Source organism: Rhinoraja longicauda, chromosome 22 (assembly GCF_053455715.1).
Source record: "Rhinoraja longicauda isolate Sanriku21f chromosome 22, sRhiLon1.1, whole genome shotgun sequence".
In the NCBI taxonomy this organism is placed as follows: Eukaryota; Metazoa; Chordata; class Chondrichthyes; order Rajiformes; family Arhynchobatidae; genus Rhinoraja; species Rhinoraja longicauda.
The window spans coordinates 1,051,536-1,075,254 of NC_135974.1; the positions used below are offsets into that span (position 1 = coordinate 1,051,536).

The window sequence follows — 23,719 nt, forward strand, 5'->3', positions numbered from 1 at the left end:
CCACACATGACATCAGCACCCATGCAGCATCCCCACAACACAATGATAACAGCAGCAAGGAGACCGGCCGGCTGGCCCTTCAGGGGCAGGCGGACTTCCCCTCCACCCCTCCAGAGGGCGATCTCCTGATAAACCAACACCACTCACACTAACGCAACGGCCAGATCCTGCAATGGTCTCGGCACCAAAGTGAGCATTTTACTCCCTTCACGTTAAACGTGGGTTCTGAGCAAGACTGCAGTGATAAATATTTAAAACTATCACTGTAACGCTTTCAACTCCCAGACTTTGTGTCTTGTATTTGCAGTCTCCTGTGTCTCTGATGATAGAGTTAGGAAGTTGGGAGGAGGTTGGAGTGGAGAGTAAACAGCAGCTGGGGGTGGCTGGGAGGAAGGGCCTCTTACCTGTGCTGTTCACAACCATATACCAATTTCACAAGCACAGATGAATCAGAAGATTCAAATACGGATCCATGCAGAATGTCAGCCCTGTGGTCGGTCGGTCAGTGTTTAGTGAGGTGGTGTAGTGCAGAGGTGTGGAGACAGGGCCGGGAGATGGAGCTGAGACCATTCCACACTCAGCAGCACAGCGGTAGAGTTGCTGCCTTACAGCGAATGCAACGCCGGAGACCCGGGTTCCATCCCGACTATGGGTGCTGTCTGTACGGAGTTTGTACGTTCTCCCCGTGACCGTGTGGGTTTTCTCCGATATCTTCGGTTTCCTCCCACACTCCAAAGACGTGCAGGTATGTAGGTTAATTGGCTTGGTAAATGTAAACATTGTCCCTAGTGTGTGTAGGATAGTGTTAGTGTGTGGGGATCGCTGGGCGGCGGGCTGAAAGGGTCTCTTTGCGCGCTGTATCTCTAAACTAAAAACAAACTCTAAACTCTGACCACACTTCTCCTTTTCCAATTGAGTTAGTTTGACAGTGTGCTGGTTCTGTTTTATACATCACCTCAAACATACCGCTCCAGATTCTTCTGCTTTCTTTCTTTAACTTTGGACAACAGTGCAGCCAGAAAATATCATTGTAAAGCATGTATTTATTCACAAAATGCTGGAGTAACTCAGCGGGTCAGGCAGCATCTCGGGAGATAAGGAATGGGCGACGTTTCGGGTCGAGACCCTTCTTCATTGTAAAGCAGACTGCTTTTGCAGGAGATGGCTGCACACTTTGGCTATGTACACAACTGCATTGCAAACCAGGGCGGAGAATCTCAGACATGTTCAGCATTCCCATCATGTAATGAGAGAGAGCACAGGGGAGGGGATGCAGTAACCTCACCCCCAGGGAGAGGGTGGGCAGGGAGAGGGTGGGCAGGGAGAGGGTGGGCAGTGAGAGGGTGGGCAGGGAGAGGGTGGGCAAGGGAGAGGGTGGGCAGGGAGAGGGTGGGCAGGGAGAGGGTGGGCAGGGATAGGGTGGGCAAGGGAGAGGGTTGGCAGGGAGAGGGTGGGCAGGGAGAGGGTGGGCAAGGGAGAGGGTGGGCAAGGGAGAGGGTGGGCAAGGAGAGGGTGGGCAAGGAGAGGGTGGGCAAGGAGAGGGTGGGCAGGGAGAGGGTGGGCAGGGAGAGGGTGGGCAGGGATAGGGTGGGCAAGGGATAGGGTGGGCAAGGAGAGGGTGGGCAAGGAGAGGGTGGGCAGGGAGAGGGTGGGCAAGGAGTAGGGTGGGCAGGGAGAGGGTGGGCAGGGAGAGGGTGGGCAAGGAGAGGGTGGGCAGGGAGAGGGTGGGCAAGGGATAGGGTTGGCAAGGATCCCCCTGCCCCAGGGCAGCTTTGTATGGGTGGGGATACTGCTATCAGCTGCTGATGATGCTGTGGCAGCAGGCCGAGCAAACGCTCAGTCAATGTCAGAACAGCTGCACGTCCAGCCCCTGCACTGCAGCCTGACCAGAGGAATTAAACTCCAGGAAAGACGAGCAGAGGAACAAAAACCTTTCAAGAATCCTTTACATAAAAGGAAGATTTGAGCGGAGGAGAGCCGTTTTCCTGGTTTACCGGGGACCGGGCCGGATCGCCGGGACTGGGCCGGATCACAGGGATCAGGTTGTGATGAGTTCATGATAGGTTCAGACCATCGGGCTCGTGCGTAGGTAACGCTTTTATCCATGCCCTCTCTGCCCTCTCCCCAGTTGACCAATTCATGTTTGTTTCTAGACCCATAATCTCGATGGAGTGGATCCCATGCTGCTGGAAGTGTCTGTAATGGGGACGGACTGGTCTCCCCTCGTGATGTTGCTGATGTGTCCTGTCAGTCTGACTCTCAGGCTGTTGCCTGTTTCGCCAATGTACAGTTAGTTACACTGCTGACATTTAACTGCACACACTACACTCTTTTGCTCACAGGTTATCCTCTGTGCTATCTGGCCTCTCTTTCCTGTCACACTGTTCTCTATGAGGGTGAGGGGGGGTGAGGGTGGGGTGAGGGTGAGTGGGGGTGAGGGTGAGTGAGGTGAGGGGGTGAGGGTGAGGGGGGGGTGAGGGTGGGGGTGAGGGTGAGGGGGGTGAGGGTGAGGGGGGGTGAGGGTGAGTGAGGTGAGGGGGGTGAGGGTGAGTGAGGGTGAGGGGGGGTGAGGGTGAGGGGGGGTGAGGGTGAGTGAGGTGAGGGGGGGTGAGGTGAGGGTGAGGGGGTTGAGGGTGGGGGTGAGGTGAGGGGGGTGAGGTGAGGGTGAGGGTGGTGAGGGTGAGGAGGGGTGGTGAGGGTGTGGGTGAGGGGTGGTGAGGGTGAGGGGTGGTGAGGGTGAGGGTGAGGGGGGGTGGTGAGTGTGAGGGGGGGAGGGTGAGGGGGGTGAGGGTGAGGTGAGGGAGGGTGAGGGAGAGGGTTGCTGGGGTGTACACAAGGCTTAGAAGGATGAAATCAGGCAGAGTCGATAAAGAAAGCTGTGAAGAACTCAAGCAGGGCATTAGCGGGGCCGGAGGTGCTGAGCCTGATTGCAGACATTCCCAAGGCCTTCACACATTCTGTACAAATAAGTGGGTTGGATGATTGAAGGATCAAGGAGTGGATTTGTGTTTGGAGTGAGAGGCAGGGTACCTAACAAATACTCAGCATCAGTGCACAGCATTAGGGGCAGTGACCAGTGGGCCACACTGATGTGCAAGGGCGGGTTGACAGCACGTGGTGGTGGTGGTGTTGGGTCTCTTGAAGAGCGGGGAGGTGGGGAAATCCACAGGATCTGTCCCGGGTGGGTGGGAGGCGTGAGAGTGACCACTCAGCCTTGAAGATCTCGGCAACCTCTGTGCACGTGACTGGACTGGAGCTGCTCTGTTCCTTTAATTCGATGGGGAAACAGGGATCATTCAGGGATTATTGGCCGGTGAGTGTGTCAGTGGAGGGAGTGGGGGGGGGGGTTGGGAGTGAGGGGGGGTGACAGAGCGGGGAGTGGTGAGGGGGCATGTGGGGTGAGGGGGCATGTGGGGTGAGGGAGCGGGGGGGTGGTGAGGGAGTGGGGGGGTGGTGAGGGAGCGGGGGGGTGGGTGAGGGAGCGGGGGGGGTGGGTGAGGGGGCGGGGGGGTGGGTGAGGGGGCATGTGGGGTGAGGGAGCGGGGAGGTGGTGAGGGAGTGGGGGGTGGGGTGGGGAGCGAGGGGGTGAGGGAGTGGGGGGTGGTGAGCGAGTGGGGGGTGGTGAGCGAGTGGGGGGTGGTGAGCGAGTGGGGGGACGGGAGGGTGAGGGAGCGGGGGGACAGGAGGGTGAGGGAGCGGGGGGTGAGGGAGCGGGGGGACGGGAGGGTGAGGGAGCGGGGGTGAGGGAGCGGGGGGACGGGAGGGTGAGGGAGCGGGGGTGAGGGAGCGGGGGGACGGGAGGGTGAGGGAGCGGGGGGACGGGAGGGTGAGGGAGCAGGGGTGAGGGAGCGGGGGGACGGGAGGGTGAGGGAGTGGGGAGACGGGAGGGCGGGGGGACGGGAGGGTGAGGGAGTGGGGAGACGGGAGGGTGAGGGAGCGGGGGTGAGGGAGCGGGGGGACGGGAGGGCGGGGGGAGCGGGGGGTGAGGGAGCGGGGGGACGGGAGGGTGAGGGAGCGGGGGGACGGGAGGGTGAGGGAGCGGGGGTGAGGGAGCGGGGGGACGGGAGGGTGAGGGAGCGGGGGTGAGGGAGCGGGGGGGACGGGAGGGTGAGGGAGCGGGGGTGAGGGAGCGGGGGGACGGGAGGGTGAGGGAGCGGGGGTGAGGGAGCGGGGGGACGGGAGGGTGAGGGAGCGGGGGTGAGGGAGGGTGGAGACGGGAGGGTGAGGGAGCGAGGGTGAGGGAGCGGGGGGACGGTAGGGTGGGGAGTGGGGGGACGGGAGGGTGAGGGAGCGGGGGGACGGGAGGGTGAGGGAGCGGGGGTGAGGGAGCGGGGGGATGGGAGGGTGAGGGAGCGGGGGGACGGGAGGGTGAGGGAGTGGGGGGACGGGAGGGTGAGGGAGCGGGGGTGAGGGAGCGGGGGGACGGGAGGGTGAGGGAGCGGGGTTGAGGGAGCGGGGGGACGGGAGGGTGAGGGAGCGGGGGGACGGGAGGGTGAGGGAGTGGGGAGACGGGAGGGTGAGGGAGCGAGGGTGAGGGAGCGGGGGGACGGGAGGGTGGGGACGGGAGGGTGAGGGAGCGGGGGTGAGGGAGCGGGGGGACGGGAGGGTGGGGAGTGGGGGGACGGGAGGGTGAGGGAGCGGGGGTGAGGGAGCGGGGGGATGGGAGGGTGAGGGAGCGGGGGGACGGGAGGGTGAGGGAGCGGGGGGACGGGAGGGTGAGGGAGTGGGGGGACGGGAGGGTGAGGGAGTGGGGGGATGGGAGGGTGAGGGAGCGGGGGTGAGGGAGCGGGGGGGATGGGAGGGTGAGGGAGTGGGGGGACGGGAGGGTGAGGGAGTGGGGGGATGGGAGGGTGAGGTAGCGGGGGTGAGGTAGCGGGGGGGTTGTGTTGTCACACCATGCCCGTATTGTGCCCTGGTGTGGGAGGCTGAGGCCAAGTGCTGGGCAGTGGTATGTATTTGTACGCAGGTGCGTACGGGCAGCAAAGCCACAGTGGCCAATGGTCTTGTCTCCTGCTGTATAACCCCATGAGCACACTGATAAACGCAGCCACACAACCATCTGTGTTTAAACTCACCGACGCACATCCTCCCGATGATCCGGCATCCCGCGATGGAGGCGTGCACCACGGGAATAGTTTCTGATAACTCCCCTTCAAAGACACTGCAAGCAGAGCACAGCAGATTAGCGGCCACTCTCAGCACGCTGGCCCGATCTCACTCTGACCACAATCCCAGTCAGCGATGGTTCAGATCGAGACTCCTCCTTCAGGGTCTCGACCCCAAATATCCCCCATTCCTCTTCTCTAAGGATGCTGCCTGTCCTGCTGAGTTACTCCAGCCGTTTGTGTCTATCTTCGGATTAAACCAGTATCTGCAGTTCCTTCCAACACTAACCAGGGTCAGTCTGCCCCAGTCAGCACTGCTTGGGCAATGGAGGCAAGGCATCGCACCGAATGGAAGCAGGATGCCCGAACAACCGAGCACACGGACCAGTGGACACCCACCCGTCCGCGACACTCCCCCCACCCTAACGAACAGCCGTCTCACCTGGGCAGTCAGCGTGTTGCCTGCACGCACTGCAGCACTGTCAGTGAGCGGCCAAATGCATTTGTGCAATGTCCCACCCCTTCCCCTGACATCAGTCTGAAAAAGGGTCTCAATCTGAAACGTCACCCATTCCTTCTCTCCCGAGATGCTGCCTGACCCGCTGAGTTACTCCAGCATTTTGTGTCTGCCTCTGGTTTTATCTACTCTACCTGGGGAAATATATCTACAGCCCTCCCTGTGTGTGGCCATTATATACTTCAACCAGTCCCTGCTCCATCGCAGTGGAACTGCCCTGCACCCTGCCGCATGCCCAGAGCTGTGTCACACACACCACTGTGAACGGCCCTGCACCCTGCCACGTGCCCAGAGCTGACACACGCACACCGTGAACGGCCCTGCACCCTGCCACATGCACCGTGAACGGCCCTGCACCCTGCCACATGCACTGTGAACGGCCCTGCACCCTGCCACATGCACTGTGAACGGCCCTGCACCCTGCCACATGCACTGTGAACGGCCCTGCACCCTGCCACATGCACTGTGAACGGCCCTGCACCCTGCCACGTGCCCAGAGCTGACACACACCACTGTGAACGGCCCTGCACCCTGCCGCATGCCCAGAGCTGACACACGCACACCGTGAACGGCCCTGCACCCTGCCACATGCACTGTGAACGGCCCTGCACCCTGCCACATGCCCAGAGCTGTGTCACACACATCACTGTGAACGACCCTGCACCCTGCCACGTGCCCAGAGCTGTGTCACACACATCACTGTGAACGGCCCTGCACCCTGCCACGTGCCCAGCGCTGACTCATGTGCACCGCTGTGAACTGGAAGAATGAAAGCCTCGCTGCTGTATCTGTGCACATCAGCCTTGCTGTACTGTGAGCAGAGCCAGCACCTTCCCCCAACATTGCTTTCTCTAACCAAGTAACCCTTGCATCCCCCTCTGTCCATCCCTCCCCACCTGTTACACTAACTTCAGTTGTCTTGTTGAGTCTCATTGTCTGTAACTCGTTTTCACCTCTCTCACAGCTAACAGTGGCGTTTCCTTTATCATCGTTACTATTTTGCATATCGTTCATTCATTGTTCTGTATCTCTCTATATCACTGTCTATATCTCTCGTTTCCCTTCCTCCTGACTCAGTCTGAGGAGAGGTCTCGAGCCAAACATCACCTGTTCCCTTTCTCCAGAGATGCTGCTGAGCCGCTGAGTTACTGGAGATTTGTGTGTCTAACCCCAGCTTCTGTATTCAATGCCCTGACTCGTAAAGCCCCCTCTCCCTAACAGTGGTGATGAAGGACAACACATAGCACAAGGACTCAGTGTGTCAGGCAGCGTCTGGGGAGGGAATGCACTGACCAGGACACTTCTTCTGACTCATGTTGTCCAGCTATCTGTGTGGGAAGCTACAACAATTTATTGAAGTGCTCTACAGTGCTTTTGTTTCTCAACCCTCCCCTTGATGTCACCATGCAGTCTATGTCCCAGCCTCATCAGTGCTGCCCAAACACATCATCTCACATCACCTTGGGCTACGGTAGAGTTGCTGCCCTGCAGCGAATGCAGCGCCGGAGACCCGGGTTCCATCCCGACTACGGGTGCTGTCTGTACGGAGTTTGTACGTTCTCCCCGTGACCTGCGTGGGTTTTCTGCGAGATCTTCGGTTTCCTCCCACACTCCAAAGACGTACAGATTTGTAGGTTAATTGGCTTGGTAAATGTGAAAATTGTCCCTAGTGTGTGTAGGATCGTGTTAATGTACGGGGATCGCTGGTCAGCACAGACCCGGTGGGCCGAAGGGCCTGTTTCCGCACTGTATCTCTAAACTAAACTAAACATGTGTCTAGATTAAACTCCATTTGCCATTTCTCAGCCCATTCACCAACTCCTCTCTGCAGAACTACAAGCAGTAATCTACACGCACACCCACCATCGCTGTGAGCGTGGACACCACTAAAGATGATGACTGCAGCTGCCTGCCGTTCCCCCCCATACTGCATCGTGTGGCCTGGCAAATGAAAGTGTATCCGGTAAATATTCCCAACTTCACAGAGCTGCTGATGTTCACACAAAATATACAAACATTCAGTCTGAAGAAGGGTCTCGACCCGAAACGTCACCCATTCCTTCTCTCCTGAGATGCTGCCTGACCTGCTGAGTTACTCCAGCATTTTGTGAATAAATACCTTCGATTTGTACCAGCATCTGCAGTCTTTCTTATGCAAACATTCATGGTTCATTAAGTCAAATTCATTCAGGATATAAATATTAAATTAATCCAATGAGTAGTGATTGACTGAGAGATGTGCAGCTGGGGGGGGGGGGGGGGGGGGGGTTTGCAGTCTGTCGTGCAGCCACTGTGTGAGGGTGCAGGCCCTGGCCTGGCGGTAGTGTTGCAGGGAGACGTACCACATTGCACTCCCCTATCTCACTCAATCCATGCTTGCAGCAGAGGCATTTGATGCACGCGTGTGATAACCCGTGGCAGTGCTGGCGTTGCATGTGGTGGTCACCAGGACTGCAGTGACAGGTTGCTTAGAGACCAGAGCATGGCCTGCCATGGGGTTGGAGCAGGGCAGCAGCAGACACTCACGGGGCCATGACGGCAGTGCGCCATGTCTGGGCACCAGAGTGGTGGCACGCAGTGACCAGAGGCTCAGTGGCAGTCTACAGCTACACACGGCCATCTTAACCCCCACCCCAGGGCACAAGATGGTGAGTGATGCAGCCGCGAACAGTGCGCAAACAAAACCATCGCACCCTGAACCCACCCACACCCACACCACAGCACCCTGAGCCCACCCACACCACAGCACCCTGAACCCACACACACCCACACCACAGCACCCTGAACCCACACACACCCACACCACAGCACCCTGAACCCACACACACCCACACCCCAGCACCCACCGCACCATGAACCCACATCTACACCACAGCACCCTGAACCCACACAACACACCACAGCGATCCCACACCCACAGCACCCACCCACCCACACCACAGCACCCTGAACCCACACACACCCACAGCACCCACCCACCCACACCACAGCGAACCCACACACAGCCACCCACACCACAGCATCCTGAACCCACACACCCACTTACACCATCACACAGCCCAGAGACTGCACCCGCACCACAGCACCCTGAACCCCACCCACCCATACCACAGCACCCACAAATACAGCACCCTGAACCCACACACCACAGCACCCACCGCACCCCACTTACACTGTCAAACAGCCCAGAAACTGCACCCACACACACCAAAGCACCCTGGACCCACACACACACCTCAGCACCCTGCACCCCACCCACAACACAGCACCCACACACACCCACAACACAGCACCCACACACACCCACGACAGAGGACTTCACAACACACCTTGTTCACGACACACCAGGCTTTGTGAGGGCACGCAGCTTTTCACGAGGCGCCTTAGTCGCGGTGCCTCTCGGATGGCTGCGAGAAGCCGGGTCTTAGCCCGTCCGGCGCCACGCGGGTGGTGGGAGTGGCGGTGAGCCCGTGGCTGGGGCGCGGGTGGCTGGGTGGGTGGTGGGAGTGGCGGTGAGCCCGTGGCTGGGGCGCGGGTGGCTGGGTGGGTGGTGGGAGCGGCGGTGAGCCCGTGGGTGGGGCGCGGGTGGCTGGTGGGAGCGGCGGTGAGCCCGTGGCTGGGGCGCGGGTGGCTGGGTGGGTGGTGGGAGCGGCAGTGAGCATGTGGCTGGGGCCTGGGTCAGCACCACGAAGGCCTCAGGAGAGGACCCGGCTGTGCTGTACTCCGCTTTCACCTCTCATCACTGCCACTGTCGCCTGGTCTCTGGGAACCGGTCTGTTGCATTTGCCCCTGTTGTGCCGACATTGATCACAATACCATCTGGCTCCTCGACGCCAGATGACATCAGCCCTCCACCCAAACATTGCACCCCTCTACAAGGCTCTGCTCAGTCGTAAAACACTATTGATGGAAATCAAAATAACTGCAGATCCTTCAAGTTTGATACAAAATCAGAAATGAGCAGATCTAGCAGCACCCGAGAAAATCAAATCAAATTAATGCATCACATTTGGAAGAACTTTCTTTGGAACTACCCTCCCATTTACACCTCACGCTGCCTCGGCAAGGCCAGCAGCATCACCAAGGACCAGTCTCACCCTGGCCACTCCCTCGTCTCCCCTCTCCCATCAGGCAAAAGGGATAGAAGTGTGAAAATGCACACCTTCAGATTCAGAGACAGTTTCTTCCCAGCTGTTATCAGGCAACTGAACCATCCTACCACAACCAGAGAGCAGTGCTGAACTACTATCTACCTCATTGGTGACCCTCGGACTATCCTTGATCGGACTTTGCTGGCTTTACCTTGCACTAAATGTTATTTCCTTGTCATGTACCCGTACACTGTAAAGTGCTTGATTGTAATCATGTATTGATTTTTGCTGACTGGATAGCCCCAACAAAAGCTTTTCACGGTACCTTGGTACACGTGACAATAAACTGAACTATGGAGCCGATCCATGAAAAGCATTTAAGGTGGAGACATGTTTTGTAAGACAGGGGTCTCTGGGAATGTGGGAAGAGGAGTTGACGTATGGGGCAGATCAGCCGTGATCATATTGAACAGCAGACTGGATGGGCCGAGTGGCCTACTCCTGCTCCTGTTCTCTTGTGTACATCAGAACCTGATGAAGGGTCTTCACCCCGAAACATCGGCTGTGATCAGATGCTGTCTGACCTGCTGAGTGCCTCCAGCATCTTATACCTTGAGATCCTCGTTCACTCTAGGAGTTGCCCCAAAGCAGCACAAACAAATCCTTTGCCTCTGCTGGTTGAACAAGGTGATGGTGCGTTTGCCCTTAGCAGGCGTGTGGCTGCTTGCCAAGGCCCACACGCCCCTCTGCCCCAGCGTGGCACGAGGCTCCATGCCATGCACCAACGACCTGCCACTCAGCTCTGCAATGCCTGGACTCAGCCGGCAGACCCCAGCACCACGCCCACTGCCCAATAAACACACCCACGACAGGCACGGACACACTACACACGTGGACACCCACCAGGGAAAATGTCACTGTCAGCTACACACATACAAACGCTCAGCCGCTGAGCCCCTGAGGCAACTGTGGGGAACTTGGTCTCACTGAGGGAGATAATAGTCAATGGTCCGTCCAAAATCTCTTGTCAGATTGCAGGAAAGCCAGGCATCTGCTGGCTGCTCACTGGCACAGAGGCTGCTATGAAGTGTGTGCTGGGGAGTTTGGATGGTAAGGGCGGGCGGGCGGCATAGTTTGGATGGTAAGGGCGGGCGGGCGGCACGGTGGCACAGTTGCAGCCTTACAGCGCCAGAGACCCAGGTACGATCCTGACTACGTGCTGCATGCACGGAGTTTGCACGTTCTCCCTGGGTTTTCTCCAGGTGCTCCAGTTTCCTCCAACACTCCAAAGATGTATGGTATGTAGGTTATTTGGCTTGTGTTAATGGTAAGTTTCCGTAGTGTGTAGGATAGTGCCAGTGTACAGGGTAATCGCTGGCCACAGCAGACTTGGTGGGCTGAGTGCCGTATCCAAGCAATGTCTCCACAGTCTAAAGAGACTAGATGACTGCAAAGATTGAAGGAGAAGGTTGCTAAATGTTTTACAGATTGGATAATTGAGGCTCTGAGGAGCTGGTAGAGAAGAGTGGAGATGTGGGTTAGATCAGCCTTGAAAGGCAGGGCAAGCTCAAGGGGCCGAGTGGACCACTCCTGCTCCGGTTTAAAAAAATATTTAAAAGGGCAAAGCCCATCCAAAAAAGACTGCAGATGCTGGTTTAAATCGAAGGAAGGCACAAAATGCTGGAGTAACTCAGCGGGACAGGCAGCATCTTGGGCACGACCCGCCCCCTCCCGACATCAGTCTGAAGAAGGGTCTCGACCAGAAACGTTACCCATTCCTTTGCTCCAGAGATGCTGCCTGACCCGCTGAGTTACTCCAGCATTTTGTGTCCACATCCAAAAAAGACTCCTCTCTGAACCTTGCTCGTCTCTTTGCAATCACCTCTTATTTTCCTGAACTTGGAGTATTGACCAATCTTCACGTCTTCTCAGCGAAATAAGCTCTCTCCATATCCCTGACCCAGTGAAGCAGCTCTGCATTGGCTCAATAAAAGGCAGTTCCCATTCCCTCAGTCATAGAGTGATAGTGTGGAAACAGGCCCTTCAGCCCAGCTTACACACACTAGCCAACATGTCCCAGCTACACGTCCCACCTGCCTATGTTTGGCCCATATCCCTCCAAACCTGTCCTATCCATGCACCTGTCTGGCATTTTCTTAAATGTTGGGATAGTCCCAGCCTCAACTGCCTCCTCTGGCAGCTTGTTCCATACACCCGCCACCCTTTGTGTGAAAAAGGTACCCCTCAGATTCCTATTAAATCGTTTCCCCTTCACCTTAAACCTATGTCCTCTGGTCCTTGATTCCCCTACTCTGGGTAAAAGACTCTGTGCATCTACCCGATCTATTCCTCTCATGATTGTATACACCTCTATAAGATCACTCTTCAGCTTCCTGTGCTCCAAGGAATAGAGACCCAGTCTACTCAACCTCTCCCTATAGCTCACACCCTCTAGTCCTGGAAACATCCTTGTAAATCTTCTCTGTACCCGTTCCAGCTTGACAACATCTTTCCTATAACATGGTGCCCAGAACTGAACACAATACTCTAAATGCAGCCTCACCAACCTCTTATACAACTGCAATATGACCTCCCAACTTCTATACTCAATACTCGGACTGATGAAGGCCAATGTTTGACCTCCTTCACTTCAGTCACCTGTGTTTTACTGTCAGGGTTTTATGAACCAACACATAACCGTGTGCTGATATTTATTCATTTCTCAATGTTTAAAAAATATGATACTTTTCCTTAAATGTACAACCTAATTTTCTACACTGTATTTTATCTGTCCCATTCTCACACACCAGACCAGACTTCCAGATTTAGGGACATTTTCTTCCCAGCTATCATAGAAACATAGACAATAGGTGCAGGAGTAGGCCATTAGTCCCTTCGAGCCAGCACCGACATTCAATATAATCATGGCTGATCATCCAAAATCTGTACCCCGTTCCGGCTTTCCCCCCATATCCCTTGATTACCTTAGCCCGAAGAGCTAAATCTAACTCTCTCTTGAAAACGTCCAGTGAATTGGCCTCCACTGCCTTCTGTGGCAGAGAATTCCACAGATTCACAACTCTCTGGGTGAAAATATTTTTCCTCATCTCAGTCCTAAATGGCCTACTCCTTATTCTTAAACTGTGACCCCTGGTTCTGGACTCTCCCAACATTGGGAACATTTTTCCTGCACCTACCCTGTCCAATCGTCTAAGAATTTTATATGTTTCTATCAGATCCCCTTTCATCCTTCTAAATTCCAGTGAATACAAGCCCAGTCGACCCATTCTTTCATCATATTACAGTCCCGCCATCCCAGGAATTAACCTGGTGAACCTACGCTGCACTCCCTCAATAGCAATAATGTCCATCCTCAAATTAGGAGACCAAAATTGCACACAATACTCCAGGTGCGGTTTCACCAGTGCCCTGTACAACTGCAGTAGGACCACCTTGCTCCTCAACTCAAATCCTCTCGCAATGAAGGCCAACGTGCCATTAGCTTTCTTCACTGCCTGCTGTACCAGCATGCTTACTTTCGGTGACTGATGTACAGGCATACCCAGGTCTCGTTGCACCTCCCCTTCTCCTAATCTGACACCATTCAGATAATGAGTGACATTTCGGGGCGAGACCCTTCTTTAGACTTCTTCAAGAAGGGCCTCGACCCGAAATGTCACCCATTCCTTCTCTCCAGAGATGCTGCCTGTCCCGTTGAGTTACTCCAGCATTTTGTGTCTCCCTTTGATTTAAATCAGCGGCACGGTAGCGCAGCGGTAGAGTTGCTGCTTTACAGCGAATGCAGCGCCGGAGACTCAGGTTCGATCCTGACTACGGGTGCTGTACTGTAAGGAGTTTGTACGTTCTCCCCGTGACCTGCGTGGGTTTTCTCCGAGATCTTCGGTTTCCTCCCACACTCCAAAGACGTACAGGTATGTAGGTTAATTGGCTGGGTAAATGTAAAAATTGTCCCTAGTGGGTGTAGGATAGTGTTAATGTGCGGGGATCACTGGGCGGCACGGACTTGGAGGGCCGAAAAGGCCTGTTTCCGGCTGTATATATATGATATGATATGATATGATCTGCAGTTCTTTCCTACACTGTTCAGATAATAATCTGCCTTCCTGTTCTTGCCACCAAAGTGGTTAACCTCAAATTTATCCACATTATACTGCATCTGCCCACTCACCCAACCTGTCCAAGTCACCCTGCAGCCTCATAGCATCCTCCTCGCAGCTCACACTGCCACCCAGCTTTGTGTCATCCGCAAACGTATAGATGTTACATTTAATTCCCTCATCTAAATCGTTAATATATATTGTAAACAATTGGGGTCCCAGCACCGAGCCTTGCGGCACCCCAATAGTCACTGCCTGCCATTCAGAAAAGGACCCGTTAATTCCTACTCTTTGCTTCCTGTCTGCCAGCCAGTTCTCTATCCATGTCAATACCCAACCCCCAATACCATGTGCTCTAATTTTGCACACTTATCTCTTGTGTGGGACCTTGTCAAAGGTTTTTTGAAAGTCCAGATACACCACATCCACTGGCTCTCCCTTGTCCATTCTACTTGTTACATCCTCAAAACATTCCAGAAGATGAGTCAAGCATAATTTCCCCTTCATAAATCCATGCTGACTTTGACCGATCCTGTCACTGCTTTCCAAATACGCTGCTATAACAGCTTTAATAATCGACTCCAGCATCCTCCCCACTACTGATTCAAGGCTAACTGGTCTATAATTCCCTCTTTCCCTCTCCCTCCTTTTTTAAAGTGACAACTGAATCATGCTATCACCAACTCGTGAGCAGTCCTGACCTCCCATCCAGCTCATTGGAGACCCTTGGACTCTTTAAGTGAACTTCACTGGACTTAATCTTGCACTAAATGTTATTCCCTTTATCCTGCATCCTGCTACTGTGGGCAGCTTGATTGCAATCATGTACGGACTTTCCACTTGCAGACACAAAATGCTGGAGTAACTCAGCGGGTCAGGCAGCATCTCAGAAGAGAAGGAACGGGTGACGTTTCGGGTCGAGACCCTTCTTCAGACTGATGTCAGGGGAGGGGGCAGTACAAAGATAGGATGTAGTCGGAGATAGGAAGACTAGTGGGAGAACTGGGAAGGGGGAGGGGATAGAGAGGGGGAAGCGGGGACTACCTGAAGTGGGAGAAGTCAATGTTGATACCGCTGGGGTGTAAACTGCCCAAGCAAAATATGAGATGCTGTTCCTCCAATTTGTGCTGAGCCTCACTCTGACAATGGATGGATACATCAGTCTGAAGAAGGGTCTCGACCCAAAACATCACCCATTCCTTCTCTCCAGAGATGCTGCCTGACCTGCTGAGTTACTCCAGCATTTTGTGTCTACCTTCAATTTTAAAGAGCATCTGTAATTTGTTCCCTAGACTTCCCACTGACTGGATAGTAGACAACAAAAGATATTTTCACTGTAACTTGGTACATGTGGTAATAATAAACGAAACTAGTCCACTGCTAACCCAAGTCAAGTCAAGTTTATCGCTTTGTGTGAGCAGAATGTTTATCACTTGGTGTTAGCAGGATTTTTTTAGACCCACTTCTAGCTCTTTACCAGCCAGCTTTGATTTAGCGGTGAACGAGGATACGTTGCAACCTGCACGCACAGCCATTCTAATGTTCCAACCACACTGCCTCACTGGGCAAGCCCCTGGGAATACCCTCTCTATACCAGCTTGATGTTCTGCCCAATCAAAAACACAACTCCCCCACCTGCCTGAAGAAGTGCCCCAACCCAAAATGTTGCTTGTCCATTCCCTCCACGGATACTGCCTGACCTGCCGAAATCCTCCAGTACTTTGTGATTTGTTCACGACTACAGCATCTGCCGTTCCTATGTTCATCTAGGTTCACTTGCACCTCCTCCAACCTCATCAGGTTCACCTGCACCTCCTCCAACCTCATCTACTGTAGACAATAGACAATAGACGCAGGAGTAGGCCATTCAGCCCTTCGAGCCAGCACCGCCATTCAATGCGATCATGGCTGATCACTCTCAATCAGTACCCCGTTCCTGCCTTCTCCCCATACCCCCTCACTCCGCTATCCTTAAGAGCTTTATCCAGCTCTCTCTTGAAAGCATCCAACGAACTGGCCTCCACTGCCTTCTGAGGCAGAGAATTCCACACCTTCACCACTCTCTGACTGAAAAAGTTCTTCCTCATCTCCGTTCTAAATGGCCTACCCCTTATTCTTAAACTGTGGCCCCTTGTTCTGGACTCCCCCAACATTGGGAACATGTTTCCTGCCTCTAATGTGTCCAATCCCCTAATTATGTTCCAGGTGCCAACTCAGGTCGGAGTCCTCAAGGAGACTGTTGGGAGAACCAGTGGCAGCAACACACGGCGAGGTCTCACCTGCCCGAGTGGCCCTCACCCAGCCCTCCATGATCTTCTGCCCACAACATTGCCCACCCCCTCCACTCCCAAAAACCCTCCCCCTGTAAACCCTCCCCCACCCCCTCACCTCACCACCTTAACCCCTCACATCCACCACCACCCCCAATAAACCCTCCCTACCCCCACCCCGCGGGCCCCGCCACCTCCCCTCCCCATCTGCTCCCCTCTACTCACCCTACCCCACCACCGCCACAAACCCTCTGCCCCCCTCGCCGCCGCCCACCCATCAGCAGCCCCGCCAACCCCCTCCCGCCCTCACCCGTAGAAGTTCTCGGAGCCGCCGATCGCCACCAGGCAGTAGGCGTTGGTCAGTTTGGCGAAGCAGCCGATCTCGTTGTTGTTCTCGAAGGAGGCGCGGACGGCCATGGTGAGAGCAAGGCCAATGGGGTCTGGGTGCGAGGGGTACCAGGGGCCTGGTGCGCGGGTCTGGGCCTGGGGTTGTGGGGGTACCAGGGGCCTGGTGCGCGGGTCTGGGCCTGGGGTTGTGGGGGTACCAGGGGCCTGGTGCGCGGGTCTGGGCCTGGGGTTGTGGGGGTACCAGGGGCCTGGTGCGCGGGTCTGGGCCTGGGGTTGTGGGGGTACCAGGGGCCTGGTGCGCGGGTCTGGGCCTGGGGTTGTAGGGGTACCAGGCTCTGGGTCCGGGCCTCGCTCTCCCAGGGTCGGGGCAACGTGCTCCTCGGCCACGCAGCTTCCGCCCGCGACGTCACGTCCGGCGCCGCCGCTGCTGCATTGAGCGCTTTCACCGCCGCCATCTTGACGCCGGAAGTGCACCGCGGGACCTGTCCGGCCGCCCGGTGCTGAAGGGATTACGGGGTCCGGGTGGCCGCCGGCAGGTACAGGTGAGGAGCGGAGACCGTGGGGACAGGCCCTTCGGCCCGTAGTGTCCGTGCTGAACACGATGCCGACTTACACTCAATATAGAGGAAGGGACTGCAGATGCTGGTTTACGTCCTCCACAGATGCGTTACTCCAACACTCTGTCGTTTTGTGTGTTAACCAGCATCTGCGATTCCTTGTTTCTACTGTCGGTCTAAAAGCCTCTTACCCGCCGCTGTTGTAACCCCTGGCAGAGGGTTCCAGCCCCCACCAGGCCCCCACCAGCCCCCACCAGGCCCCACCAGGCCCCCACCAGCCCCCACCAGGCCCCACCAGCCCCACACCAGGCCCCCACCAGCCCCACACCAGGCCCACACCAGGCCCACACCAGCCCACACCAGCCCACACCAAGCCACCACCAGGCCCACACCAGCCCCACACCAGGCCCCCACCAGGCCCCACCAGGCCCCACCAGGCCCCCACCAGCCCCCACCAGGCCCCACCAGGCCCCCACCAGCCCCCACCAGGCCCCACCAGGCCCCCACCAGCCCACACCAGGCCCCACCAGCCCCACACCAGGCCCCCACCAGCCCCACACCAGGCCCACACCAGGCCCACACCAGCCCACACCAGCCCACACCAAGCCACCACCAGGCCCACACCAGCCCCACACCAGGCCCCCACCAGGCCCACACCAGCCCACACCAGCCCACACCAGGCCCACACCAGCCCACACCAGGCCCCCACCAGCCCACACCAAGCCACCACCAGGCCCCCACCAGGCCCACACCAGCCCCCACCAGGCCCACACCAGCCCCCACCAGGCCCACACCAGCCCACACCAAGCCCCCACCAGCCCCACACCAAGCCCACACCAGCCCCCACCAGGCCCACACCAAGCCCCCACCAGGCCCCCACACCAGGCCCCCACACCAGGCCCACACCAGCCCCACACCAGGCCCCACCAGCCCACACCAGGCCCACACCAGCCCCCACCAGGCCCACACCAAGCCCCACACCAGCCCCCCACCAGGCCCACACCAGCCCCCACCAGGCCCCACCAGGCCCACACCAAGCCCCACACCAGCCCCCCACCAGGCCCACACCAGCCCACACCAGGCCCCCACCAGCCCCACCAGCCCCACACCAGCCCACACCAGCCCCACTGTGAGTAGGCCTCGGCCACACCAAGGCAAGGCTGCAAACCTCTTCAGCAGCAGAGCAGAGGCGGCCTCAGTCCGAGCGAGGGGTCACGCCTGCCTTCATGAGGAGAATGGGGCGAGAGCCTCCTTGTTCTCTGGTATTTTATTTCATTCTTCACATGTTTAAATTATAGTGGTTTTTTCCTTAATTGTTTACTGTATGTCGTGTTGTTATCTGTGAGCAAAGCACCAAGGCACATTCCTTGTATGTGTACAATAGACAATAGGTGCAGGAGGAGGCCATTCAGCCCTTCGAGCCAGCACCGCCATTCAATGCGATCATGGCTGATCACTCTCAATCAGTACCCCGTTCTTGCCTTCTCCCCATACACCCTCACTCCGCTATCCTTAAGAGCTCTATCCAGCTCTCTCTTGAAAGCATCCAACGAACTGGCATCCACTGCCTTCTGAGGCAGAGAATTCCACACCTTCACCACTCTCTGACTGAAAAAGTTCTTCCTCATCTCCGTTCTAAATGGCCTACCCCTTATTCTTAAACTGTGGCCCCTTGTTCTGGACTCCCCCAACATTGGGAACATGTTTCCTGCCTCCAATCCCCTAATTATCTTATATGTTTCAATAAGATCCCCCCTCATCCTTCTAAATTCCAGTGTATACAAGCCTAATCGCTCCAGCCTTTCAACATACGACAGTCCCGCCATTCCGGGAATTAACCTAGTGAACCTACGCTGCACGCCCTCAATAGCAAGAATATCCTTCCTCAAATTTGGAGACCAAAACTGCACACAGTACTCCAGATGCGGTCTCACCAGGGCCCGGTACAACTGTAGAAGGACCTCTTTGCTCCTATACTCAACTCCTCTTGTTATGAAGGCCAACATTCCATTGGCTTTCTTCACTGCCTGCTGTACCTGCATGCTTCCTTTCAGTGACTGATGCACTAGGACACCCAGATCTCGTTGAACATCCCCTCTTCCTAACTTGACACCATTCTGATAATAATCTGCCTTTCTATTCTTACTTCCAAAGTGAATAACCTCACACTTATCTACATTAAACTGCATCTGCCATGTATCCGCCCACTCACACAACCTGTCCAAGTCACCCTGCAGCCTTATTGCATCTTCCTCACAATTCACACTACCCCCCAGCTTAGTATCATATGCAAATTTGCTAATGGTACTTTTAATCCCTTCATCTAAGTCATTAATGTATATCGTAAATAGCTGGGGTCCCAGCACCGAACCTTGCGGTACCCCACTGGTCACTGCCTGCCATTCCGAAAGGGACCCATTTATCCCCACTCTTTGCTTTCTGTCTGTCAACCAATTTTCTATCCATGTCAGTACCCTACCCCCAATACCATGTGCTCTAATTTTGCCCACTAATCTCCTATGTGGGACCTTGTCGAAGGCTTTCTGAAAGTCGAGGTACACCACATCCACTGACTCTCCCCTGTCAATTTTCCTAGTTACATCCTCAAAAAATTCCAGTAGATTTGTCAAGCATGATTTCCCCTTCGTAAATCCATGCTGACTCGGAATGATCCCGTTACTGCTATCCAAATGCTCAGCAATTTCGTCTTTTATAATTGACTCCAGCATCTTCCCCACCACTGATGTCAGACTAACTGGTCTATAATTACCCGTTTTCTCTCTCCCTCCTTTCTTAAAAAGTGGGATAACATTTGCTATCCTCCAATCCACAGGAACTGATTCTGAATCTATAGAACATTGAAAAATGATCTCCAATGCTTCCACTATTTCTAGAGCCACCTCCTTAGGTACCCTGGGATGCAGACCATCAGGCCCTGGGGATTTATCAGCCTTCAGTCCCATCAGTCTACCATAAACCATTTCCTGCCTAATGTGGATTTCCTTCAGTTCCCCATCACCCTAGGTTCTCCGGCCCCTAGAACATTTGGGAGATTGTGTGTATCTTCCTCAGTGAAGACAGATCCAAAGTAACGGTTTAACTCGTCTGCCATTTCTTTGTTCCCCATAATAAATTCCCCTGCTTCTGTCTTCAAGGGACCCACATTTGCCTTGACTATTTTTTTCCTCTTCAAGTACCTAAAAAAACTTTTGCTATCCTCCTTTATATTATTGGCTAGTTTACCCTCGTACCTCATCTTTTCTCCCCGTATTGACTTTTTAGTTAACTTTTGTTGCTCTTTAAAAGAGTCCCAATCCTCTGTCTTCCCACTCTTCTTTGCTATGTTATACTTCCTCTCCTTAATTTTTATGCTGTCCTTGACTTCCCACGTCAGCCACAGGTGTCTCTTACTCCCCTTAGAGTCTTTCCGCCTCTTTGGGATAAATTGATCCTGCAACCTCTGCATTATTCCCAGGAATACCTGCCATTGCTGTTCTACCGTCTTCCCTGCTAGGGCCTCCTTCCAGTCAATTTTGGCCAGCTCCCGCCTCATGCCTCTGTAATCCCCTTTGCTATACTGTAATACTGACACTTCCGATTTTCCCTTCTGCCTTTCCATTTGCAGAGTAAAACTTATCACGTTGTGATCACTGCCTCCTAATGGCTCTTTTACCTCTAGTCCCCTTATCAGATCAGGATCATTACACAACACTAAATCCAGAATTGCCTTCTCCCTGGTAGGCTCCATTACAAGCTGTTCTAAGAATCCATTTCGAAGGCACTCTACAAACTCTCTTTCCTGGGGTCCACTTCCAACCTGATTTTCCCAGTCTACCTGCATGTTGAAATCTCCCATAACCACCGTAGCATTACATTTGTGACACGCCAATTTTATCTCCTGATTCAACTTGCACCCTATGTCGAGGCTACTGTTTGGGGGCCTATAGATAACTCCCATTAGGGTCTTTTTACCCTTACAATTCCTCATTTCTATCCATACTGATTCAACATCTCCTGATTCTATGTCACCCCTTGCAAGGGAATGAATATCATTCCTTACCATCAGAGCAACCCCACCCCCTCTGCCCACCTGTCTGTCTTTTCTATACGTTGTGTACCCCTGAATATTCAGTTCCCAGCCCTGGTCCTCTTGTAGCCATGTCTCAGTGATCCCTACAACATCATACTTGCCCATGACTAACTGAGCCTCAAGCTCATCCACTTTATTTTTTATACTACGTGCATTTAAGTACAACATTTTAACTTCTGTATTTACCTCCCCTCTCACATCGGTCACAAATGGCCCTGCCCTTAATCTCTTTTCCCCTCTAGAACTTCTGTTCCCATTCTTCCGAGAGTCTTTTGCAATATCTCCTGTATTCCCTTTAACCTCATCTTCATATTCACAATTTGTTAACCCCTCCCCCCCACTACTTAGTTTAAAGCCACAGGTGTCACACTAGCAAACCTGCCTGCCAGAATGTTTGTCCCCTTGCTGTTAAGATGTAACCCGTCCCTTTTGTACAAGTCACCCCTAGCCCAGAAGAGATCCCAGTGGTCCAGAAATCTAAATCCCTGCTCTCTGCACCAGCCCCTCAGCCATAAATTCATACCCTCTATCTCTCTGTTCCTGGCCTCACCAGCACGAGGTACCGGTAGCAGTCCAGAGATAACCACCTTCGACGTCCTACTTCTCAGTGTTTTTCCCAACTCTCTAAACTCCCGCTGTAGCACCTCCTTCCTCTTCTGCCCGGCGTCATTCGTGCCCACGTGCACAACGACTTCAGGTTGATCGCCTTCCCTCACTAGGATTTTCTGAAGCCGGTCCGTGATGTGCTGAACCCTGGCACCAGGGAGGCAACAGACCATCCTCAAGTCCCTCCTGCTGCCACAGAATCTTCTGTCCGTCCCTCGGACGATGGAGTCACCCACCACTACGGCTCTTCCTGACTACAAGGCTAATAAAACTTATTCAATTCAATTCCAGGCCATTCACTTCTCTCAACCTGACGTCCTAAAGATTGACGAGGACAAGATTAACAGTGTCGGTAATGTGGGAGTGTGTGGGGCCTGCAGAGGCGGTCAGGGAGGAGGCTGCGGCATTGTCAAGGGGTCTTCACGCTAGGGTTGCCAACTACCTCACTCCCAAATACGGGACAAAGGGTAACGTCACCGCCCCACATCACCCAGCCAGCGGCCACGTGTTCCGCAACCCGCCTCCCGGAGTGGGTGACCGCCATTGATAGAGCGGGAGCACGTGGCCGCTGGCTGGGTGAGGTCACGTGGAGCGTGGGGCGGTGACGTCACCCTTTGTCCTGTATTTGGGAGTGAGGAAGTTGGCAACCCTACTAATACGGGACAAGGGCGGTCCCATATGGGACAAACTAATGTAGCCCAAAATACGGGATGTCCCGGCTAATATGGGACAGTTGGCAACCCTATCTAACGCCCGACCTGATTTCCTTCCCCAGCAATGAGCGGTGAGCAGAGCAATGAGCCCAGCCAAGTAACCCCGAGAGAGGAGTCTGCAGGAGAGGGCGAGGGGGCAGCACCGCAGCCCAGCCAGTCCGAGCCAGCGGACGGTGCCACCGTTCCCCAGACACACATGGCCAACGAGACTGTTGACGACATGGCCTTCATGGTGGCCTGCACCAACTGGTACTGAGACACGGTGGCCTGCAGAGAGCTCGCTTGCCCGGGTTACCACGGTGATGGCCCACAGTCACCTTCAGGCCCTTTGTGCGTCCGTATCCTCCTCTTTCTGTTAATAAAGGGGAAGCGTGGTCATCAGTCCTCCTTGGGATTATTTGTTCCTGGATTAATCATTGCAATTGGGCTCAGTGCCTCCTGCAGGGGAAAGATTGTGTCAAGTTCAAAAGTTATCGGAGTCGAATTCGGCCATTCGGCCCATCGAGTCCACTCCGCCATTCAATCATTGGCTGATCTCTGCCTTCCCATAACCCTTGACACCATTGGGTGGCGCCAGCAATGGCTGCCTCGCCCACAGTCTGTCTGTCCCTTCTCTGTTGTTTCTTTAGTATGTTTAAATGTATGTCTTTAGGGTTCTTTAGCTTGTTTTATGTGGGGGGGGGGGAATTAAAAAAAATCTCTTACCTCGACGGAGATGCAATTTTTTTTCCGTATCGTATCTCCGTCCGCATTGCGGCCTAACATCGAGGAGCTGGAAGCCGCTGCTAGAGACCGACTTCGGGAGCTCCAGCCACGGGAGCCTGCGGACTTACCATCGTGGAGCTCGCGGTCTCTGGTTAGAGACCGACTTCGGGAGCTCCAGCCGCGGGAGCCTGCGGACTTACCATCGCGGAGCTGGCGATCCCTTTGCCAGGGATCGACCTCTGAGCTCCAACCGCGGGAGCCTGCGGACGTTAACATCGTGGAGCTCGTGGTCTCTGGTTAGAGACCGACTTTGGGAGCTCCAGCCGCAGGAGCATCGACCGCCCCAATCACAGGAGCTTCTTCCGCCGGCTGCGGGAGCTTCGATCACCACGATGGATAATTCGACTGCCCCGACCGCAGAGAAGAATGAGGGAAGAAGATTAGACTTTATTGCCTTCCATCACAGTGAGGAATGTGGGGAATCCGCTGAGTTGGATGTTTATGTTAACTTTTATGTAGATGTCTTGTTGCTTTATTTTAGTATGGCTGTATGGAATATCACTGCACCTTAATTGGTACACATGACAATAAAAGACCTT

General features: G+C 54.9%; 2 protein-coding genes across 2 annotated transcripts in view; both read left to right on the forward strand.

Moving 5' to 3' along the window:
- Positions 1 to 448, forward strand: part of eif6 (eukaryotic translation initiation factor 6) — a 19,676-nt gene extending 19,228 nt beyond the window's left edge. Inside the window, exon 4 of the mRNA XM_078418554.1 lies at positions 308 to 448. Within this exon, the coding sequence (XP_078274680.1) occupies positions 308 to 448 (141 nt within the window). The remainder of the gene's footprint in view (positions 1 to 307) is intronic.
- A 16,068-nt stretch (positions 449 to 16,516) lies between these two features.
- LOC144604321 (uncharacterized) lies at positions 16,517 to 23,710 on the forward strand. Its single transcript, XM_078418555.1, has 3 exons — positions 16,517 to 16,568; positions 17,153 to 18,268; positions 22,478 to 23,710. Exons 1-3 carry the CDS (start codon positions 16,517 to 16,519, stop codon positions 22,669 to 22,671), a joined length of 1,362 nt encoding a protein of 453 aa, XP_078274681.1. The 3' UTR covers positions 22,672 to 23,710.
- The last annotated feature ends 9 nt before the right edge of the window (positions 23,711 to 23,719 follow it).

Bases quoted from the DNA above. Each gene is read 5' to 3' on its own strand.
- LOC144604321 (XM_078418555.1), top strand. From the start codon at position 16,517: ATGGTGAGAGCAAGGCCAATGGGGTCTGGGTGCGAGGGGTACCAGGGG. The intron at 16,569-17,152 runs GTGCGCGGGTCT...TGTGTTAACCAG, and splicing joins CGAGGGGTACCAGGGGCCTG to CATCTGCGATTCCTTGTTTC. The intron at 18,269-22,477 runs GTATTTTATTTC...TTCCTTCCCCAG, and splicing joins GAGAGCCTCCTTGTTCTCTG to CAATGAGCGGTGAGCAGAGC.